General features: G+C 35.0%; 3 protein-coding genes across 3 annotated transcripts; all 3 read left to right on the forward strand.

The window, feature by feature from the left end:
- Positions 1–731: 731 nt before the first annotated feature.
- LOC140973820 (protein YLS7-like) lies at positions 732–4453 on the forward strand. The gene is made up of 4 exons (XM_073436898.1): positions 732–996; positions 1207–1863; positions 2656–2930; positions 3413–4453. The coding sequence occupies exons 2-4, from the start codon at positions 1377–1379 to the stop codon at positions 4205–4207; spliced, it is 1557 nt and encodes a 518-aa protein (XP_073292999.1). The 5' UTR covers positions 732–996; positions 1207–1376; the 3' UTR covers positions 4208–4453.
- Positions 4454–7015: 2562 nt separating this feature from the next.
- LOC140973821 (AT-hook motif nuclear-localized protein 1-like) lies at positions 7016–10677 on the forward strand. Its single transcript, XM_073436899.1, has 5 exons — positions 7016–7839; positions 8843–8910; positions 9382–9513; positions 9711–9872; positions 10135–10677. The coding sequence occupies exons 1-5, from the start codon at positions 7494–7496 to the stop codon at positions 10414–10416; spliced, it is 990 nt and encodes a 329-aa protein (XP_073293000.1). The 5' UTR covers positions 7016–7493; the 3' UTR covers positions 10417–10677.
- A 2144-nt stretch (positions 10678–12821) lies between these two features.
- On the forward strand, positions 12822–15035 carry LOC140972580 (uncharacterized). The gene has a single exon (XM_073434982.1). The coding sequence runs from the start codon at positions 12822–12824 to the stop codon at positions 15033–15035; it is 2214 nt and encodes a 737-aa protein (XP_073291083.1).
- Positions 15036–20574: the final 5539 nt, after the last annotated feature.

A 20574-nucleotide genomic window follows, 5' to 3' on the forward strand; every position in this document is an offset into this window, starting at 1 on the left:
ATAACAGGCCGGCTTGTGTTTCGACTTGCGATAACTAAGGCATGTGATTCTTCCGAATGGCCGGGCTTGTCTTGAGAGGGAACATGGAGCATATGCATCCTTGAGTCGATATCTTGGAAAATATGATATCAGATGCTCTCTGTGTATCCAGCACAAATAATTTTCCTGAAGAAAGAATAGTTTTACTGGGATTTGGATGAGAGGGGTTTGTATTGGTCAAGCAGATGTGCACTTGTCACTTTTATGATCATTTTTTTCCATTTTAATTTCACTTTTATATATCTCTGTAAATCATTTTTATTTTCTATTTGACAAAATATTCGAGCAACTAAGCGAGAAACATAGGATTGAGAGTCTTGTGTATATTATTTTCTCATTTTTTCTGACAGATGTAATGTGATGTCGTATTTGGATTGAAATTTTGAATTTGAGAAAATTATTCGAGAAATTAATTAAATCCAGCACAAATAATTACGTTGTATTTTGGTTTTTAAAGTTTGATCACTTCTTGGAAAACAATGGAATCCAATAGATTATGTTTTCTTTCCATTTCAGGAAATATTTATCTAATTTCCTTCATTAGTTTCATCAAATTTCAGGTTTAGAGAATTTAATGAATAGATAGATTAGGAACTAATTTAACATTTATCTCTTGTCCGATTCTGTGACTGCTCACTCCACCGTCGAATCCAAGCTTGTTATATATAAAAATTATAATCGACAAATGGGATCCAGATGTTTCGATTTTGACTCGAGGATGAATATAGTTTTCCTATAATTATAGGGGGGGAAAACCCATTACGGGTGGTGGGAAAAGGTTCGCATTGATCATCAATAAATATATATAATTGCTGTTGTGTTCCCTTCAGATACATCGGCATTGGAAAGTACATCAATTTCGTTCTAGGCGTTATATATCCCCATCAATTGCATGTAATGTACAGGGATTTCAGGTTGGCATTTGATTTTTGGGGAGAATGGAGCTTATTTTTGCAGGTAAGTTTGTCTTCTTTTTTTTTTTGCGTGGGCTGTGTACTTTGTTGCCATTCACCAGTTTTTTAAATGGAATGATGTGGATTTCGGGTCATGTTTTCTCGTGTGATTTTAACAAAATCTTGGTTGTTTTCTGAGCGAGTGATTGTTGATGGCATTTGTAATTTGCCGCGATTTTGTTTTTCTGTTGTTGTTGTTGTTGTTGCTTTGCAGGTTTTGGTCGAAATGGAGGAGTTATGGGGGATAATGGCCTACCGATTTTACTGATTGATTACTTTGTGTACGATGTCTGTATGTGAAAGCAATTAATTGGTGGTGATTCAGAGGAATAATAATCTGGTTCTGTCTTAAATTCTGATTTGTGTAGTTTTCAATAGAATTCCATGACAGAAGTGGCTAGACCCGCCTATCCGAGGAGCTTTTTGTCTATTATTGGTTTAGTGGGAGGTCTTTCTGTGTTCTTGGTTCTTGCCTCCACCGTCTTGGTCCAACAACCGATTGGGTCAACAGTTCGTGGATATTTCTACTTTGTTGATAGATCCATAGATGTTCATTCGGATTCCACTGGTGGTTCAGTTTCTAATTCCAATTACAGCGATGGTTCTCCAGAAGAAGATACAGATTGGTCGAGTTCATCAGTTTTGACTGGCCACGGAAATGGAGGTGTTTCTCTTTTCGGGTATAGTAATCCTGTAGGAAAAGTAGGAGATGATGAGGGCAGATCTGTGCCTGAAAAATTGACTCCCGGATCTCTGGCTAAGAATAACTTGTCAAGTTCAATACAGGTAGAATCTAAGAATTCGAAGAACATGCATCCATATTCTGAGGTTAGACAAGAAGAGGATGGAATTACAAATCCACCTTCTTCAGGTACTGCTGCCAAAAACCAGTCGTTTATATAATTGTTTTGTCCCCCCTCTGTGATATTTATCGTCACTTCTCATCTGTAAGCACTTTTAACCTGCTAGCATATACATTATTGCTAAGATGGACATAAAGTTTGTCTGTCCAACAACTGCAGATTTGATTAGCTTGGGGAGAATTATATTCCCTGTTGGTTTTGTGGATTGTCTTTCTGATGTTTTCGTTTGTGCGTAGCTAACAAATATGACACTTGCCTCAAAGAAATTCAGTTCATTGATTCCTTGACACACCCAATGAAAATGGTGATGGATTCTATTAGCAATGAAGTAGTCATTGTAAAAATTTAAATATTCATTCATTGACTCTTACTTCATGGTCATTCTGCCGATCATTGAAGGTAGGTTTTTCTTGGTCGTACATAAGCCAATGGTGTTTTCTTCGGCTTTTTTTTTTGTGTGTTACTGATTGATTGCAGCCTAATGTGCCATTGACTTGACATGAATGTAATCAACTTTTCATTCCAACTACTGTACTCAAACTCTGGTTTTAAGAATGTGTCAATTGGAATGGTATCAGTCCTCTTGATGTCAGTTTTAATTACCTTATTAATGAATTTTTAGTTGACAAGTGCACAATTACAGGATGTGTCGGTGTCTGCTATGTTATTTTTTTGTATTATATTCTCCTATGATAATGCTATACCACGGGCTGAAGTTAAAATCGACTACCGTTGTTGTGTAGATTATATGACATCTGAGTTAATGTTCTTGACATTGTGAGTTATCTTAATCATGTCAGGTTGTGATCTTTACCATGGCACATGGATCTATGATCCTATTGGACCATTGTACACAAATAACTCATGTCCCGTGATTACTCAGATGCAGAATTGTCAGGGAAATGGGAGGCCAGATAAGGAATATGAGAATTGGAGATGGAAACCTTCCGAGTGTGACCTCCCTAGGTTTGACCCAAAAATGTTCTTGGAGTTAATGAGAGGAAAAACGCTAGCTTTTATTGGTGACTCAGTTGCAAGAAATCAAATGGAATCTATGCTGTGTATCTTGTGGCAGGTTAGAATAAATTTCTCCTTTTACTTTTGTCTACTTCTTCCCTGCTCCCTTTCCTTCCATTATTTATGTTCACTGCTGTTTAGCAATAAATAGTTCTGCATGGAGGAAACTTCAATATTTTTTTTTTTTGGCTGTGTATGTTGAAAAAAAAACTTCATTCTTGTGGTTCCCTCTCTATTAATCACTCAAATAGTCAGTTGTGTTTTGGAGTAACTGTACACCTTGAAAACCAGCTGCTATAAAAAACTTGGGCATATAACTGCTGTGGAGAAGAATAAACGACCTCCATCAAACCCTATTTGTGCCACTTTGATTACAAATTGCATTGGCTGACATATAAGCTATTGCTAGTTTTAGAATTCTTTTATTTAAGTAATGTAAATTAATCTAGAAACAAAAGTCTCTTTATTAATGTATCTATTTACATGAGCGTCACAAACAATGCTCTACAACTTGTAAATCCGTCATTTGCACTCTTTCAGGTTGAGGTACCCAAAAACAGAGGCAACCGAAAAATGCAACGGTATTACTTTAGATCTACGTCTACCATGATTGTTCGCATATGGTCTTCATGGCTTGTGCACCAAACACCTGAACCATTTGACTTCGCCTCCGATGGCATCGTTAAGCTCCACCTTGACCTACCAGATGAGGTCTTCATGGACTATATCTCAGGTTATGATGTGGTTGTCCTCTCCTCTGGCCACTGGTTTGCCAAGCAGTCGGTGTATATTTTGAACAATGAGATTGTAGGAGGACAACTATGGTGGCCTGATAATTCCAGACAAAAGAAGATTGATAACATTGAAGCTTTTGGAATTTCAATCGAGACAATTCTTACTGCCATAGGTACTCACCCAAATTACACTGGTCTTACACTTGTTAGAACCTTTTCACCCGATCATTACGAGGGTGGAGAATGGAATACTGGAGGATCATGCACTGGGAAAGAACGGCCAATCTTAGAAGGTGAATTAATTGAAAATCGTTTTACCGATGCAATGCACGAGAAACAGGTGACAGGTTTTTACCGTGCAATGAAGAAAAAGACAAACAAATCAAAATCGAAACTGATGGATATCACAGAAGCCTTTTCATATCGCCATGATGGGCATCCGGGTCCATATCGAAGTCCAGACCCAAATAAGATCACACAGAGAGGACCAAATGGTAGGCCTCCACCACAGGATTGCTTGCACTGGTGCATGCCAGGTCCAGTTGATACATGGAATGAACTGGTACTGGAAAATATAAGAAGAGGATTCCAGGACTCGTAGAAATAATTGTCATGAGAATTGTTCAGTTTTGTTGTTAGCCCGAATGTATTCTTGTTCTTTTGTTAGAATTAATTTTGTTCTCGCTCCATAGAATAATGTGCGAAAGAAAGAGATCACAAGTTTTATAGGCTATCGCTGATGCAAAATCTTTGTAGTTTACTCCTGTATTATAACACATTACCGTAAAAGCGCCAACAGCTCAGCTTCATTTGTTTGTCCTAATGTAATTAACAGCCATTAGCACCATCACTTTTCAACCTCTTTGTTTATTTGAAGCAGTCTCTATTGTGTGGTATAGAAGGATGTATGCTAAAATGTGGCTGATTTTGTAGCTAGACTTTTATGGCTACAGCGTATCCCTGATCGAAGTAACCATCAAAGATCCAATGCAAAGTAAAAAGCAGCAATGTTCTCGAAAGCTTATCTCAGGAACCAGGTGTATTCCTATACCAACTTCCATAACGTCTATATTATAGGATGGTGTCTCCATATAATCAATTTGCTATCTTGCTATGTCGATACATGTAATTGGTGTTGAAATTTATCTATCTCGATCTGAAGTTGTTTTGATAGGTGATGTAATACAAAAGCTATACTTGACCAGCAAGGAGGCGAAAAACAGCGGGGTGAGAGAAGGCGGAAAACACGCACCAAGACAACAGGAGCAAGCATGAACACATTGATAGACAAGCTACGGTAAGGATGAACATCTGGAAATGATGTGCTTTCAAGAAAGTCGGTTTGATTTACCTTGCATTGGATCTTTGGTGGCTGCATTGGTATTGTATGAGGGGGGTCATTTAATATTTTTTGAAGGGGCGGGGTTTTGCTTTATCGTGAGATCGAATCCACTCTATCACCCCTGTTGGGAGAATCTGAGGGTGTTGGCTTCATTTTCAAATAGAGTAGTATCAAAGTTTAATTGAAACCAACACCACATATTTGTTTTGAAATATTCTACTAATTAAATATGTAGTAAGATGATTTTTATCATAAATATTAGAATTTAAACATACTGTGTTATAATAAATAAAAATACAAATGAATTACAATTCAATCGATAAAATATATGAATTGTATGCAAAAAAAATAAATTGGAATATGATAAAAAAAAAAAAAAAAAATTGAAGAAAAAGACCGTCATTTTTCGAAAGGGGTCGACTTTAAGATTTAATTTACATACATTATTTATCATAGCTAAATGTGTTGGTGCAATTTTGGAATTATGAAAAAAATTTCAACAAAGTAGTTATTATCGACCGTACTTGAGATTGTGTGGTTTTATTTCATTAAGTTTGGATTATTTTAACTAGCGGATTTCGTATGTATAGTAAAAAAAATAAAGAATGAAATATTTTTAAAATTTTAAATAAAGTTATTAATTTTTTAAATTAGAAAAAGTAAAATATATATAAAAAAATTGCTATCATCATAATATAGTAACAACATGTAGTTAGTTTTTTTCTTTTTATGACGGGAGAATTCGCAGTCGCTACTAATTATATGTAATGAGTAACCATTCAGGTTAAAGCAAATATTTGACAAATTGCAAACCACGCTAGTCAGATAAATTACACTGGACAATTCTTATGTGACATGCTCCTCGGAAAAAATGTTGGTAAGAAGAATCGAAATCTTGATCATTTGTCAATAGCTTATCTACCGCACAACTCAGACATCTTCTTAAAAACAAAACCATGTAGTTATTTTGATAAAGATATATGATGTTTTAAAGCAAATCCAAAATTATAGATGACTCTTGTATCATATATATTAAAAGATAATTCAATCATATCCAATATTTGGTTGTAAATTGATGGATTGATTATTTATTTCATATCTCAATCAAACTATTAATTATTTATGTCATGACAATAAAAAAATTAATATTATCATTCATATATTTTTATTTATTTATATTAATTATTAACAAGATAAAATTTTAACTTTCTGTTTTATGTCAAATTTAATCAGTCAAATTTAATATATTATTTTTTTAATTACTAATCTCGTATTCTATGTCAAACACAAAATTATTATTATTTTAAACTCAAATATTTTCGAAAACACATAATTTTTTATCGTATTCAAACACATTCATCCAAGTAAACGATATCAATGATACTTAGAAAATATATTTTAAAAAAATCTGTCTAAATATTTTTAAAAAAGCTCAAAAGTGAGAAGGTTTGGGTGGAAATTTGAGATTTTTCCCCTCAAATGAATCGATCATTGCAAGATGAATCTTTTCAAATATGTCATCTTTTTATTGACCTAAGAGACAAAGTAGTAGTACTCTCACAAAATTTTAAAATAGAATTAAGACAAAGAACTGGTCAAATATTGAAATACAAGCCACAATTGCTTTACAGCTTTAAATAATTAATTAAATTGCCTTTTTCCAAATAAAAAAAAAATTACAGAAATTTTATAATTTTTTATATTTAAAATCCATTAACTTTGCATATTTTTAAATCCCATTTACGAAATTTCCGAGACGGATTCGAAACCATTTTGTTAACCACGATTAATAATTTGAATTTTGAATTTAAATATTGCCACTCACCTAATTAATTATGAACAGGTCTATTGTGAGACGGTCTCACGAATCTTTATCTGCGAGACGGGTCAATCCTACCGATATTCACAATAAAAAATAATACATTTTTATGGATGACCCAAATAAGATATTCATATCACAAAATACGACCCGTGAAATCGTATCACACAAGTTTTCGCCATTAATTTTTCTATTATTTAATTGATTCATAATTATTTAAATTCCTAATATTCTCCATCTTTGCTTATTTTTCATTATTATTATCGGCTTTTTCTTGCAAAACCCTAATTTTTACATCTAAAAAAAATTTCGGATACCAACCAAAATTTTTATTTTTTTCCCAATTTCACGGATACAGTTCTGATCTTGATCTGTAAATGGCAGAAATTTAAAAAAATTAAAATTTTAGCCCGCATTTTACTGCAGTGGAGCTTCTCCTGTGTACAGGAATGATCTTGGAATTTTTGAGTCTGAATCTTGGATTACAAGATTTCCGAGTTCCTGAACTGGGTTTTTGTAAGATTTTCTGGATAATTCAAGTTTTACCTTGTGTTGTTCTTAAAATTTATACTTTGGGGTAAATTTTGTGGAAAGGTGGTTTTCCCAGTTAGTCCTGTGTGTTTGAGGTGAAAAAGACACGATCTTTGTCATATTTAGTGAGGTTAGTTCCAAGAATCTTCTGGAGTTTAAGGATTTTGTAGGTGTCTGATATAGTTTAGCGTATTAATGGAGGAGAAAGAAGGATTAATGGGCTCTGGAGTTGCAGTGAGAGGTCAGAGCTTCAGGGTCGAACCTATGGTGGAAAGTTCGAGCCAATTTGGGGGATCCACTGCTCCGCTGGCGTCGGAAGATCCGCCAGCAAGTGTGGTAGCACCGGCGGCCGGGGAGGTGATGAAGAAGAAGAGGGGAAGGCCAAGAAAGTATGCGCCAGATGGTTCTATTGTGGCACTTTCACCTATGCCTATATCGGCTTCAATTCCGCTTACTGGAGATTATTCCGCGTGGAATAAGAGTTTGGGCGGAAGAGTTGACTCTTTCAAGAAGAAAAAGAAGTCGAAATTCGAAAGTCTGGGTACCCATTTTCGATATTGATATTATATTTGTTGGTTTGTAAAGAAACGTATGAAATTTGTTTGTGTGTGTGTGTGTGTGTGTGTGTGTGTGTATTGCTAACTTGTGTGAGATCTGCTGTTATTATTTTTGTTGAACGTCAAAGGTTGACCCAAGATTTTGGGCGAGAGGAGATAGAGAGAAGGTGGACGATTTAGTAATATTCGATGGGGGTGAAAAATAAAAATCTCGTGGGAGAAAAATATGCATAAAATTTGGAAACCACTGATAAATCTGTTGGCTACCAGTGTTGAGAAATTAGATCTACTTATCTTCTTTTGTCGTAGTGCTGCTCTTTTCTATTTTGTTCTGTGTTATGGGGGTCAAGTTTATATGTATAAAACGTAAAACAAGTGTCACGTTTAAAATGTCGAAATTTATATGCTGGTAATTGTTCAGAAACAATTTCGTTTATTAATGACTTCTTTTTAGCTGATGTCACAGAACAAGCATCTGTCCTTTCTGTATAATTGTTGTGTGCAATTGTGCATGAATGATGTTGTAAGAATCAAGAAAATGGCCGAAAATTATGTGGATCTGATCCATGATACAGGTGGAATCGGGCTTCTGGGAAACACAGGATTAACCTGGTTGATATTAAAGCACCTCTCTCATAAAGTTGTTTTTTTCCATGTTTTTTCGGTGATTGATAGTAGATTTCGCACCATCACGTTGTAAATGGACTGCAAGATCCAAAGGGCGAGGGCGAAAAAAAATTGGACTTCCATTATTATTGCACGATTGGTGGAAATCTTGTATTTTGTTTTTGCAGTTGGTGTGGAACTTTTGAAAATAGTTTTAGTGATTTTCGATCTTGTAACTTATGCTAACCAAGTAGCCATAGTATGTGAATATTATTTGTCCTCACAGATACAGAAATATTAACTTGCAGTAGTTGCTTGCTAAGATATTTTATCTTTGAATGATCAATGATTTAATACCTGTAATTTTTTGTAATGTTGTAGGGGGGACGACGGGCCATTCTGGAGGTGGAAGTTTTACACCCCATGTAATCACTGTTAATGCAGGCGAGGTACTTGTTATCCCAAGAAAGCTGTTCCTCTTTCTAGTACATGTTTCCTTTTAATTCTGATTGATTTTAGAAAGTTTCTTTATTTTCGTCATTAAATCCTATAGAAGTTCTTAAATTTTTGGAGCAGTAAATGATGTCATAATATAGCAACTAGGTAGTGGTATTATTTTCCATGCATGTGTTCCAACTTCATAACGGCTTGCTTTAATCTTGTACTAGGTTTCCTCCGAGTATATTTACGATTCCAAATTATTGACTATGGTATTAGGAAAAACTACATTCGGACTACCAATCATCCAACTTAAATAAATTAACTTGTAGCAAGTCACTTGTGCCCTTATACATGTGTTTCGAAGAGTCTAAAATGAGCCATATTGGATGCTTAAACGGACTGCAATCCCACTCGTTGCATTTGGGGTCTCACGGCCCATTTTACTTTTGATTAAATTTTTTTACTTTTACCTGTTTCAGGATGTTAGTATGAAGATACTATCCTTTTCTCAGCAAGGATCTAGAGCCATTTGCATTCTTGCTGCAAATGGCGCCATCTCAAATGTTACACTGCAGCAACGTAATTCCTCTGGCGGTACTTTGACCTATGAGGTAGTGGCCTTGTGTAATTGATCTTTCATTCTTGTAAAGAAATATGATTTCGCCTCCAATTCCGAGTTTTTTGTGGTTTACTTTTACCCACTTAACTTGAAATTTTTGTCTGCGTGATTATTTCATCCATCACTACCAAGAATCTTATACAGGACACGATGGCTTAATTTTAAATAACATGGATCTTCATTCTACAGGGGAATTTCGAGATTCTTTCGTTGACGGGATCGTTTATTCTGAATGATGATGGATTGACAAAAAGTAGATCTGGTGGAATGAGCATCTCTCTGGCCGGACCGGATGGCCGTGTTCTGGGGGGAGGTCTAGCTGGCATGCTAGTGGCTGCAGGCTCTGTTCAGGTTTGAGAATTCTTTTCAAATGTAATTTTTGTGGGTTTTTGCCCTGATAGATGGTAAGAATGAGCATTGGTAGTCTAATATGTCACATATGAGTGAAATGGATTTGAAATCATCGATTTGAAGTCCAATGATAGGCGGGATATTACAACTTCCTCGTGCACCAACCTATGTCGCTATTCACATAGGAAGTATTCGTGAAAACATTCTGTTCATGTGGATTTTTTAGGCTTGAATCATTTTTTAAACCTTCTAAATGCAACAGGTTGTGATTGGCAGTTTTCTTCCCGGACACCAGCAAGAGCAGAAGCCCAAGAAACCAAGATACGAGAACACAATAACGTTCGGACCCTCCCCCAGTAACCCCATCTCTGAAGAAAGATATGAAGTAGCCTATAATGGGCAGAAACCGAATCCGACCAGTTCCATTTCCTTCCATGGGAACTACGACTTGGCTTCTTTGAACTCCATTCCAGGTTCCAAGATTACCGACATTGACAATAATCGTTCACTAACAGGTGAAGATTCGGGAGAGCAAAGCCAATGAATAACTTGCTGATCATATGCCATGTGCCTATCATTATCTTAGGTTTAGAAAGCCTTAGGCTCACTTCTTCTGACCCTTTTACAAAGAGAGGACTCCTCGTCGTTACAGAGCAAAGTCGAGCACGATTAGAAGTTATTCTGTTTCTTGTTTAGGCGACTGTAGGGTAGGAGTGACTTCTGGTTCCTTACATTTCTTGTGAGTTTTTCTTCTGTTGTGTAAAACTTGTATTTTATATGTATGAACTGGGATTTGTTACTTTTATTTAGTTCAGTTGATGAAATCGAAATCTTCTGCTGGTTTATTAATATTATTTTTGAAAAATTCTGCTTGTTTATTTTAGTTGTGGTTGAAAGTAGCCCATATGATTATTTTGTTTTAATAATTTTTCATGAATAAATATATTAAAAATATATATTTAATACGAATAAAGATTATTGTTAAAGAATTATTATATATAAAGCACACTTTAAAAACTAGAAATCAAAAGTTGAAAAATGTAAATTTTAGATTTAAACTTTAACTAATCGTTCAAAATTATAAAATAAATATTTTTGTTATATAATTCTATCGAAATATAGAATTTGTTTGGAGAGATTAAAATAATTAGTTGAAGCAATATTACTATAAATGGAATAATTATATGGCTTGTGATAAAAGTAAAAGAAAATACTCAAACACATACGGTCATGGCACAATTAATAACGGAAAAAGCATTAGTAGAAGAACAAGTTATAAATGTATTAATTATTATAGATTCCAAAACATTTCAAATCTTTAATATGACTGTCTTTTGATAATTGAGGAAAGAAGACCGTTATCTTCTATGATTGATACCTGGGTAACAGCCAGGTTCATCGTTAGAATTGAGCGTCGAAGAAGAAACAGAAACAAGATCAATCCAAAACTGATATTGGGAGTATGTGGTGGAAGTTAATCCCGACAATGTCAATGCTCACCAGATATCACAAGCACTATCTTGGTCACATAGTCACCCGAAAAACTAGTCTGGATGAGGAAATAGTACTATGTCCCTATCATCCAAGGCTTGCACTAGCATGGGTAGCTTATCAAATTGTTACAGGTTAACACAAGCTCAAATTTGTATCCGAGCCCGAGAAACGTAAGAGGACTAAGTCAAAATGATCGTGGACCTGTCCATTGAAAATCCAAGGGTGCGTTCTCACCCCACGTTCACAGATCGTGCGGAATTCAGAACATGGACGACATTCTCGTCTTGGCCACTACCCGAGTATCTAGGGATGACCCATGATCTCAGCGCTCTATAAATACACCCAACGGAGGTAAAATCAGGGTGGCTCACTAATAAGTATCACTGACACTCATTATTGTTTCACTTATATCGTACTCTATTTCTTTGGCGTATTCATTTGACTGACTTGATTTTCAGTGGCGTCTCTTTAACGTGTCTTGTTCTCAAGTGTTAGGCTATACAGACATGATTTATCTCACTTGATCATCACTGCATATAAGGAAAGACAATTTTTCAACCCGATAAATTTCATCCGAGGTCACCAATTTATCTTAGCATAATTGATCATGGTTAGTTTTATCTCAAAATTGCAAGAAAAATTACATATTTTTTCGTGTGATACAAGTTACGAGAATATAACAAATATTACATGCTCCTCTTTTATCACATTGGGATTAAATGTTTTGGTTAGGGACGATGGAATGAATCGTTCAAACGTGCGAGTCCAATACCGATTGTTATAAATAAATAAAAAATCATAGACGTGGACTGGTTTCCATGTCAACAAACCAATCAGTCAATTCGATTGGCTGATTGCAAGTGGGGCCCACTCCATGTCCCAGCCTGTTGACAAATTCGTAACCTTTATTCGCGGATTCCTCACACGCGCCATATTCAGCACGTGGTTCCAGGAATATAATACTTTTGAAATAACGTCAGCATACCAAAAAAGTTATAAAAAAATTATGTAATAAAGCAGCCCACCATTTTTCTTCTTCACCAACAGCCACAAGAGGAACCCCTTCATAATTCCTCCTCTCTACAAATCTCTCCCAATTCCCTTCTCTCCCCCTCTGTGAATTTGTGGGTTTCTGGTTTTTTTTCGCGTTACTGTCGAGTTAAAATTTTTCCACCAGCTGTGGAAATGCCGGCCGTCGGTGGGATAGTGACGGCGGCGCCGGAAGGTGGAAACCCACGTCGTGTTCAGAACAAATTTCCTGGGGAGGTTCGTTTCGAATGGAATTTTACTGTAATTATCCGAACCGAAATCTCACCTAGTTCTTGAACTTACGACTGACCCACTATAAATAAAAAAAATACAGGTCTTGTTTTCTTTTTTACTGATAAATCAATTACCCGCCACCGGATTTCGGATTTCTGACTCCAACGAAAAAATCTTGCAGCTTTGAACTCGATGGCAGCGTCGGGGGAAGATGTGGCGGCCATGGCGGTGAGCAAGAGATATGAAGGATTGTTGACTGTCCGTACAAAGGCGGTCAAAGGGAAAGGGGCTTGGTATTGGGCTCATCTTGAGCCTATCTTGATCAAGAATCCCGAGACCAACTCGCCGAATGCGGTGAAATTGAAATGCACTCTTTGTGATGCTGCGTTTTCTGCGTCGAACCCATCGAGGACTGCCTCTGAGCATTTGAAAAGTGGAACCTGTCCCAATTTTAACTTGATGTTGAAGCCTATTTCGCAGTTACCGCCAATGGCTTCGCCTTCTTCGCAGCAGAATCATCGAAAGAGAGGCTCGCAGCATCAGCAAGGTGTTTTACAGGATGTGTATCCTATTAGTATGGTCGATTCATCTCGGTCGGGTCTTAAAACGGGATTAGCTTGTATGCCAGATTCGTGCCCGAAGCAGCCAGTTTTTCCCGGTAGGAAGGAAGATTTGGGACCATTGGCATTGTTGGAAGACAGTGTGAAAAGGCTCAGAAGCCCGAAAGCATCGCCATGTTCGGCATTGAGCAACGAGCAAGTCGAGACGTCGTTCGATATTTTAGCAGATTGGTTCTATGAGTTATCGGGGTCGGTTTCGTTTTCGAGCCTCGAACATCCCAAGTTTAAGTATTTTCTTAACCAATTGGGATTGCCTTCTGTGTCACGAAGGGAATTCTTATTTGCGAGACTCGATTCAAAGTTTGAGGTTGCGAGAAGGGAGTCGGAAGCTAGAATCAGGGATGCACCATTCTTTCAGCTTGCATCTCATGGATGGAAGAGTACTAAATCTTGTGACAATGGTGAAAATTGTTTGGTTAACTTTATGGTGAATCTTCCTAACGGAACTCGAGTGTTTCACAAGACCGTGTGTTCGAATGGTAGCACCGTGCCTCCACAATACGCAGAGGAAATTTTGTGGGAAACGGTACGAGGAATCTGTGGTAATAATACGAATAAATGTGCGGGGATCGTTTCAGATAAGTACAAAGCAAAAGCATTGGCAAATTTAGAACTCCAGAATCATTGGATGGTGAATTTATCTTGTCTCCTCCAGGGATTCTTCAGTTTGATCAAGGACTTGCATAGAGAACTTCCATTATTTAGGAATGTAACCGAATCTTGTTTGAAAGTTGCGAATTTGGTTAATTTCATGCCGCAGGTTAGAAGTAGTTTGCACAAGTTTAGGCTTCAACGGTATGAGTTTCCTTGGTTCATTAGAGTTCCTTCTTCTAGATATGACATTGGGAAGAACTTTGGTCCTTTCATTTTTATGTTGGAAGATATATTGAGCTGTTCACGAATTCTACATCTAGTGGTGTTGGAAGATTCATTTAGAGTTGTATATTTAGAGGATTTTACGGCAAGGGAAGTTGCTGATTTTATTGGGGACGTTGGGTTCTGGCACAATGTGGAGGCAGCTCGTGCACTAGTGAAGTTGATCGTGGGAATGAGCGAAGAAATCGAGTCCGAGAGGCCATTACTTGGGCAATGTCTCCCTCTTTGGGAGGAACTAAGGGATAAAGTGATGTACTGGTGCACCAAACATAACTTTCCCAAAGAACCTGTGGAGAAGATACTCGAAAGGCGATTCAAGAGAACATATCACCCTGCATGGTCTGCTGCATTCATTCTCGATCCATTATACTTGGCGAGGAATTCAAGCGGAAAGTACCTTCCCTGTTTCAAGTTTTTGACACCAGAACAAGAAAAGGATGTGGACGAGTTTATAACACGACTCGTTCCAAGGGAGGAAGTTCATATTGCATTAATGGAACTTATGAAATGGAGGGCAGAAGGGCTAGATCCCCTATACGCTCAGGCGGTCCAGGTGAAGCAGCCGGATCGTGCAACCGGGAAGATGAAGATTGCTAATCCTTCAAGTAGTAGACTTGTTTGGGAAACTTGCTTAAAAGAGTTCGAATCTTTAAGTAAAGTCGCTGTGAGGCTTCTTTTTCTTCACGCGACGTCGTCTGGGATTAAAGGCGATTTTTCATTCGAAAGATTGTTTTGTGAGAGAGAGGAAGCAAGATTAGGCTTGCAGAGGGCTCAGAAGCTTGTTTTTGTTGCCGCTAATTCAAGACTCGAGAGACGGGATTTTCCCGGCTCAGAAGAAAAGGATACTGAGCTTTTCGGCGGTGGGGAGGAAATGATCGATGACGCTCTTGCAGAAACATCATCAATATAGTTTTTTTCTTTTTTAGTCTTTTAACTCTTGCAGGATTCTTGGTCATGTAGGATTCATTACATTATTGATGTACCTGTTTATGTAAGTTTATTTTTCTATTTCAACTTAGACTTCATAGGACAACATAGAAAGAATCCATTATGGAGAAAAAAGTGCTGAAATTTCTTGGGAAGGTCAACTCATTCTTGTTGATAGTTGTGTATTTAATTCGAATCAGTGATGGAACAAGAATTTTCTTATTAATGGCTTGTTATAATATTTCAAGATTCATGATCCCATAATTTTTTTTGAAATGAAAATCATAAAATCTTCACAATTTTTTGAAATATTTCAAGTTTTGGCAATCCAAAATCTTGGATTTATCTCCTCGTCTCAAAATCTTGGGTCCACAATCGAAGGCTTAAGTTTGAAGAATCCTAATTCCCTTTTTCTTTTCGTGAATTTTGGTGTATAAGGAGCAAATAATCTGATCTAGTATTCTGGTGTCAACATCAGAAGGAACAAGAAATTTGAAATTTAGTTCTTAAGAAACACTTTGAACTCTCACCAGCATGAAGATAGAGCCTGCGGATTGTTGGCGTTTCCCCACCAAGAGAAAATGCAAGTCCATCAAATTGCTTTGGCTGTGAGTTGTCGATCACGGTTTCTATGATTCTATCTCCCATGGAGTCAGGAAAAAATTACGTCTATTGTCACTTTACAATTTACGAAAATAATTAACTTTTGATTACATAATTTTATGATCACCTATTAACATTTATTACTTAATATGATTATTTGTTCTAGTTTATAATTATGGTGATTATGAAATTTTTAAGTTGATATCAAAGTTTATTAAAGTTTTTTTTTTTTTACTGTTTTAGTCGTTTTTCTTCGGAATGTTAACACGGTGTCGTACATTGCTCACATGTCCCATGTTACACAAACATTTCGGTTAATAAAACAATAAACAGAAAAAAAAAAAAACAACAAACAAACAAACAAACCAACTGAGTTAGTGAACTATATCAGTAAATTGACTGATAACAAGATCAACAACGAAAATTATCGTGATTTCATCTTTCATTAATTCATTTCCAAAAAAGGGCAAAGAATCAGTTATTGCGGTCCGCGATGGACAAGACCATCATGCCATCCACAAAAGATATTTGTGATGCATAATTGTCATCGTTGTGCTTGTTTTTTGTTAATTGGTAAATTAGTTGTAATTTTTTCTTTGACACGATTGTTAAATCGCTCTCTCTTAAATCAACCCCTTAAGGAAAGGAAGTTGTCTGAATCATGAATTAATTCTTTCATTAAAAATTGACACCCCAACTAACTTAGACAACCGATTTACATTCTCTGCAAAGTCGTTACACTAACCGTTGACTGTGATTTCACCAAGTAATTGATACATATTCTCTCCATCTAGGATATATATGATATATAATCCATTCCAACTATGAATTAGTTCTTATACCAGGTTAAATTCGTATTTGAAAAGCAAGAACTAACTTGACACGAAAAATATAAAGTATAGGAACTTCAAATAACATTCAATAGGTTTTCGATACAGAAAATCCTTTCTGTCGTCAGTCAGTTTGAGACGTGGTAGTTGGAGTAGTTGCTTTCATCATTCATGATCTTTATTTTTTTTAATTTTTTTTCACCTAGTTTATTTTTATTACCTTTTACCCGATCTCTTTTTCAGTAACTTTTTATTATATCTTTTTGGGGTCATTTTCTGAGTTTGCTAGAAAAATCAGACAAATAATATGGAAAGCTTTGTGTACGTTCACATGCAACATGCATAATGGACACTCGATTTATATATAGAGAGCACCGTAGCACCAGTCAAGTAAAAAGTTCCAATCAAATAAAGATATGAATTATTATGCATCAAAGAAACTTTATGGTACAAAGTATGGTGACAAAAGTTGAGGAGATGATGGCCAAAATGGCCTCAAAGAATTTTAGTTGTGGTAGAATTAAAATTTTTTTATATTCTTTTGGAAAATCTTTATTTTATATCTGAATTTCGATGTAAATCATATTTTTTCCCTCGAGTTTTGATGGTCGAAACCGCAAAATTCCGATAGGAAACACATAATGTTTGGTAACATATCATATGGTCTCTTTGATGAAATAGTAAGGATAACCCCATTTCTCAATTATAGTTTTTCTAAAGTTGGTCTTCCTTCTTTTGGTTACTCAATCATTCCTTTACTAAAACTTCACCACTTTCTTTGTAGAGGTCTCTATACAATTTTATCAATGCTTGTTCTTTGTTTGTTTTTACCATTGATTTTTAACTTTTGAATATCTTTCCTTCATTTTTCACTTAAATTTTTGCTAAAAAATTGTAGAAAACTTAGGTGAGATGAAATTTGATTATTATAACATTATACTCCGTCGAATAATCATTTTTGTGTACTGTGATTAGAATATGATATTCTAAAATTCAATATATAATATACTTGACTAAAAAAAATAGATTCAAATGGCCAATGATTGATTCATTTGCCTCGAAAGAGACCCCAAAATTCTCATTTTTAAAAGAAATTTTGTGTTTGAATTTGATTTATGTTGGGTAATGGTTGGTTATAATTAGTTGTAATTGATTATCTGACGATATTATTTGTTATGCATTGTACTATAATTATTTGATCATATACTATTGAACAATCATGGATATAACCACTCCACAAAAATAGATTTCATTAATGTAAGACTTAGATATTTAAATGAATATTAGTGTTCTTCTGCACGCGACGTGTGTTTATATAGTTGAATTATTTATCTAATAATGATAAATTTTGTTATTTTTATATTAACGATTTTTACATATATTTTTTAGTAATAATGGATTATCTAAAAATTTTAATAATATATATAAATATATGATTGGATTTTAAAATATTGATAAAAATAAAATCGAAGATTTAAAAAGAAAGATTATGAGTATTAATGTGATTTTACTATGAGTTTTACCAAATTAATTAGGAACCAGTAATTAAATGAGGTAGATTATTAATTAAATAGTAAGATATTGATACTTAAAATTTATTTTTTTTGGAGAATAAGATCAATTTTGTTGAAATTTAATATTTTAATATTGAATATTTCAATATTGAAGGTTGAATATTTGAATGTCGAAAATTAGATAAAATTAGGTGTTGAATATTGAAATTTGTGTGTAATGATTAAGGTAATGATGTAATTTATTTTTGGATTATTTGTAAAGATTTTCTATAAATAGATCTCTCATTTGTGAAGAAAATCACAATTGAGTTGAGAGAAAAATATTATAAAGTGTGTAGTGTGATAATTTTGAGAGTTTTAGATTTTTACTTTTTACCGTAAATTTTTATTTTTTCACAACACGTTATCAGCACGAAGCTCTAAAAGTCCTCCATATTTTTCCAAACTCCAAAACAGAAGAAAAAGGTAACAAAAGTAATAATATTTATTTTATTGTTTATTTATTTATTGTTTATATATTTAATATATAATATAATGTTATTATAAATAATAAAAATAAATTTTTCAAAAAACTTGTTATAAATCCTGGGAGGATGTTAAGACGACATCCCACACTCCCGGTAAGGGATACGACAAGTATAAAAGTCTATAAGGTTTTTAAACAAAATATCTTATGACACCTCATTATAATATTGTGATATGATATACATAATTATTTAAAACATTACTAATATTATATACACCATATTATTACCATAAAATTATACAAATACATACATTTATTTTCTTATACACCAACGGTAATAAACGGTAACAAAACGGCTAGTTTTTGCTCTATAAATACAATCTCACAAATACATTCAATCACTCCAACTTTCTCTTCTTCTCTAAAAATTATTCTTCATCAAATTTTCGAAGAAAAAAAGAAGATGGCTTTCACGAGGTTATTTTTAATTATTTTGGTTATCATACTCACCAGTCTTGTATTTATCGGAGAATATCCTCCTCGTGTGTTTTCTTTATTTTTACGAATACTTGTACTTGTTGTTTATCCATTACTTTGTATTGCAATATTCATTAACTAATAAAATGCATCGTAATTTTTAGTACCACCATGGCAAACTTGGCAAAGCTCGAATTCATCGCTCTTGATATTACTGGGAAAAACTATATGCCATGGACTCTTGATGTAGAAATGCATCTTGAGTCATTGGGTCTAAGCGAGACCATTAAAGAAAATGGTATATCTTCATCACAAGAAAAAGCAAAAGCTATAATATTTTTACGACGACACCTTGATGAAGGTTTAAAATGTGAATATCTCATCGAAAAAGATCCCATGGCTCTGTGGAAAGGATTAAAAGAGAGATTTGAACATATAAGGGAAGTTATACTTCCGACCGCCCGTGATGAATGGAATATGTTAAGATTCCAAGACTTTAAAAAAGTCAGTGATTACAATTCAGCGATGTATAGAATAATCTCGCAGTTAAAATTTTGTGGACATGAGGTTACAGAATCGGAAATGCTTGAAAAAACATTTTCCACGTTTCACGCATCAAATATAACACTACAGCAACAATATAGAGTGCGTGGATTTGCGAGATATTCTGAACTCATCGCCTGTCTTCTTGTGGCGGAAAAGAACAACGAGCTATTAATGAGAAATCATCAGTCCCGACCCACTGGATCAACAGCATTTCCAGAAGTAAATGCTGTAAGTAAAAATGAATTTAAACCTGGAAACCAAAATCAAATTCAAAGACAAAGTTTTGGTCGAGGTCGAGGTCGAGGTCGAGGTCGTGGACGTGGACGTGGACGAGGAAGTGGTCGTGGTCGTGGACGCGGCCGTGGTTTTGAAAATAATCGAGATAGTTATTTCTATAACTCATCTCAAAATAACGTCCCAAACCATCCACAGAAAAGGCATCAAGAAAACATGAGTGTTAATGAAAATCACTCGAAAAGATTTGAAAGTTCTTGTTTCAGATGCGGTACTCCAGGACATTGGTCTCGTATTTGTCGAGCCCCTGAGCATCTTTGCAAACTTTATAAAGAATCGATAAAGGGGAAAGAAAAGGAGACCAACTTCACTGAGCGAAGTGACCGTTTGAGTGATTCAACTCATTTTGATGCTGCTGATTTTATGAATGATTTCTCTGGAAATGATCAATATGTTGGTGGGATAGAAATGAACAATATTGATGCTGCAGATTTTCTCAATGATTTCTCTGAAAATGAACAATATAGTGGTAGAATATAAATGTACAATAATTTATTTTTCATGTATTTATATGATAATGTTTTATTGTACAATTATGATATGTGTTATATTTAAATATGTATTGTCATTAATTTTTTTTCATTGCATATTTTTTGAAGTTCAAATATGGAAAATGCTATGAGCAAAGCTGAAGTTTGCATACCCGATAGTGGTACAACGCACACTATCCTCCGAGATAAAAGATATTTCTTGGAACTAAAACCAACAAAAACAACGGTGAATACAATATCAGGTCCTGTAGACTTGATTAAAGGATGTGGTAAAGCACAATTTTTGTTACCTAATGGTACA

This window comes from Primulina huaijiensis, chromosome 3, assembly GCF_012295235.1.
Source record: "Primulina huaijiensis isolate GDHJ02 chromosome 3, ASM1229523v2, whole genome shotgun sequence".
Classification (NCBI taxonomy): Eukaryota; Viridiplantae; Streptophyta; class Magnoliopsida; order Lamiales; family Gesneriaceae; genus Primulina; species Primulina huaijiensis.

Excerpts from the sequence above, each read along its gene's own strand:
- LOC140973821 (XM_073436899.1), top strand. The coding sequence starts at position 7,494 with ATGGAGGAGAAAGAAGGATTAATGGGCTCTGGAGTTGCAGTGAGAGGT. Across the intron at positions 9,514-9,710 it reads GCGGTACTTTGACCTATGAG|GGGAATTTCGAGATTCTTTC; the intron begins GTAGTGGCCTTG and ends TTCATTCTACAG. Across the intron at positions 9,873-10,134 it reads TGGCTGCAGGCTCTGTTCAG|GTTGTGATTGGCAGTTTTCT; the intron begins GTTTGAGAATTC and ends TAAATGCAACAG.
- LOC140973820 (XM_073436898.1), top strand. The coding sequence starts at position 1,377 with ATGACAGAAGTGGCTAGACCCGCCTATCCGAGGAGCTTTTTGTCTATT. Across the intron at positions 1,864-2,655 it reads TACAAATCCACCTTCTTCAG|GTTGTGATCTTTACCATGGC; the intron begins GTACTGCTGCCA and ends TAATCATGTCAG. Across the intron at positions 2,931-3,412 it reads TGCTGTGTATCTTGTGGCAG|GTTGAGGTACCCAAAAACAG; the intron begins GTTAGAATAAAT and ends GCACTCTTTCAG.
- LOC140972580 (XM_073434982.1), top strand. The coding sequence starts at position 12,822 with ATGGCAGCGTCGGGGGAAGATGTGGCGGCCATGGCGGTGAGCAAGAGA.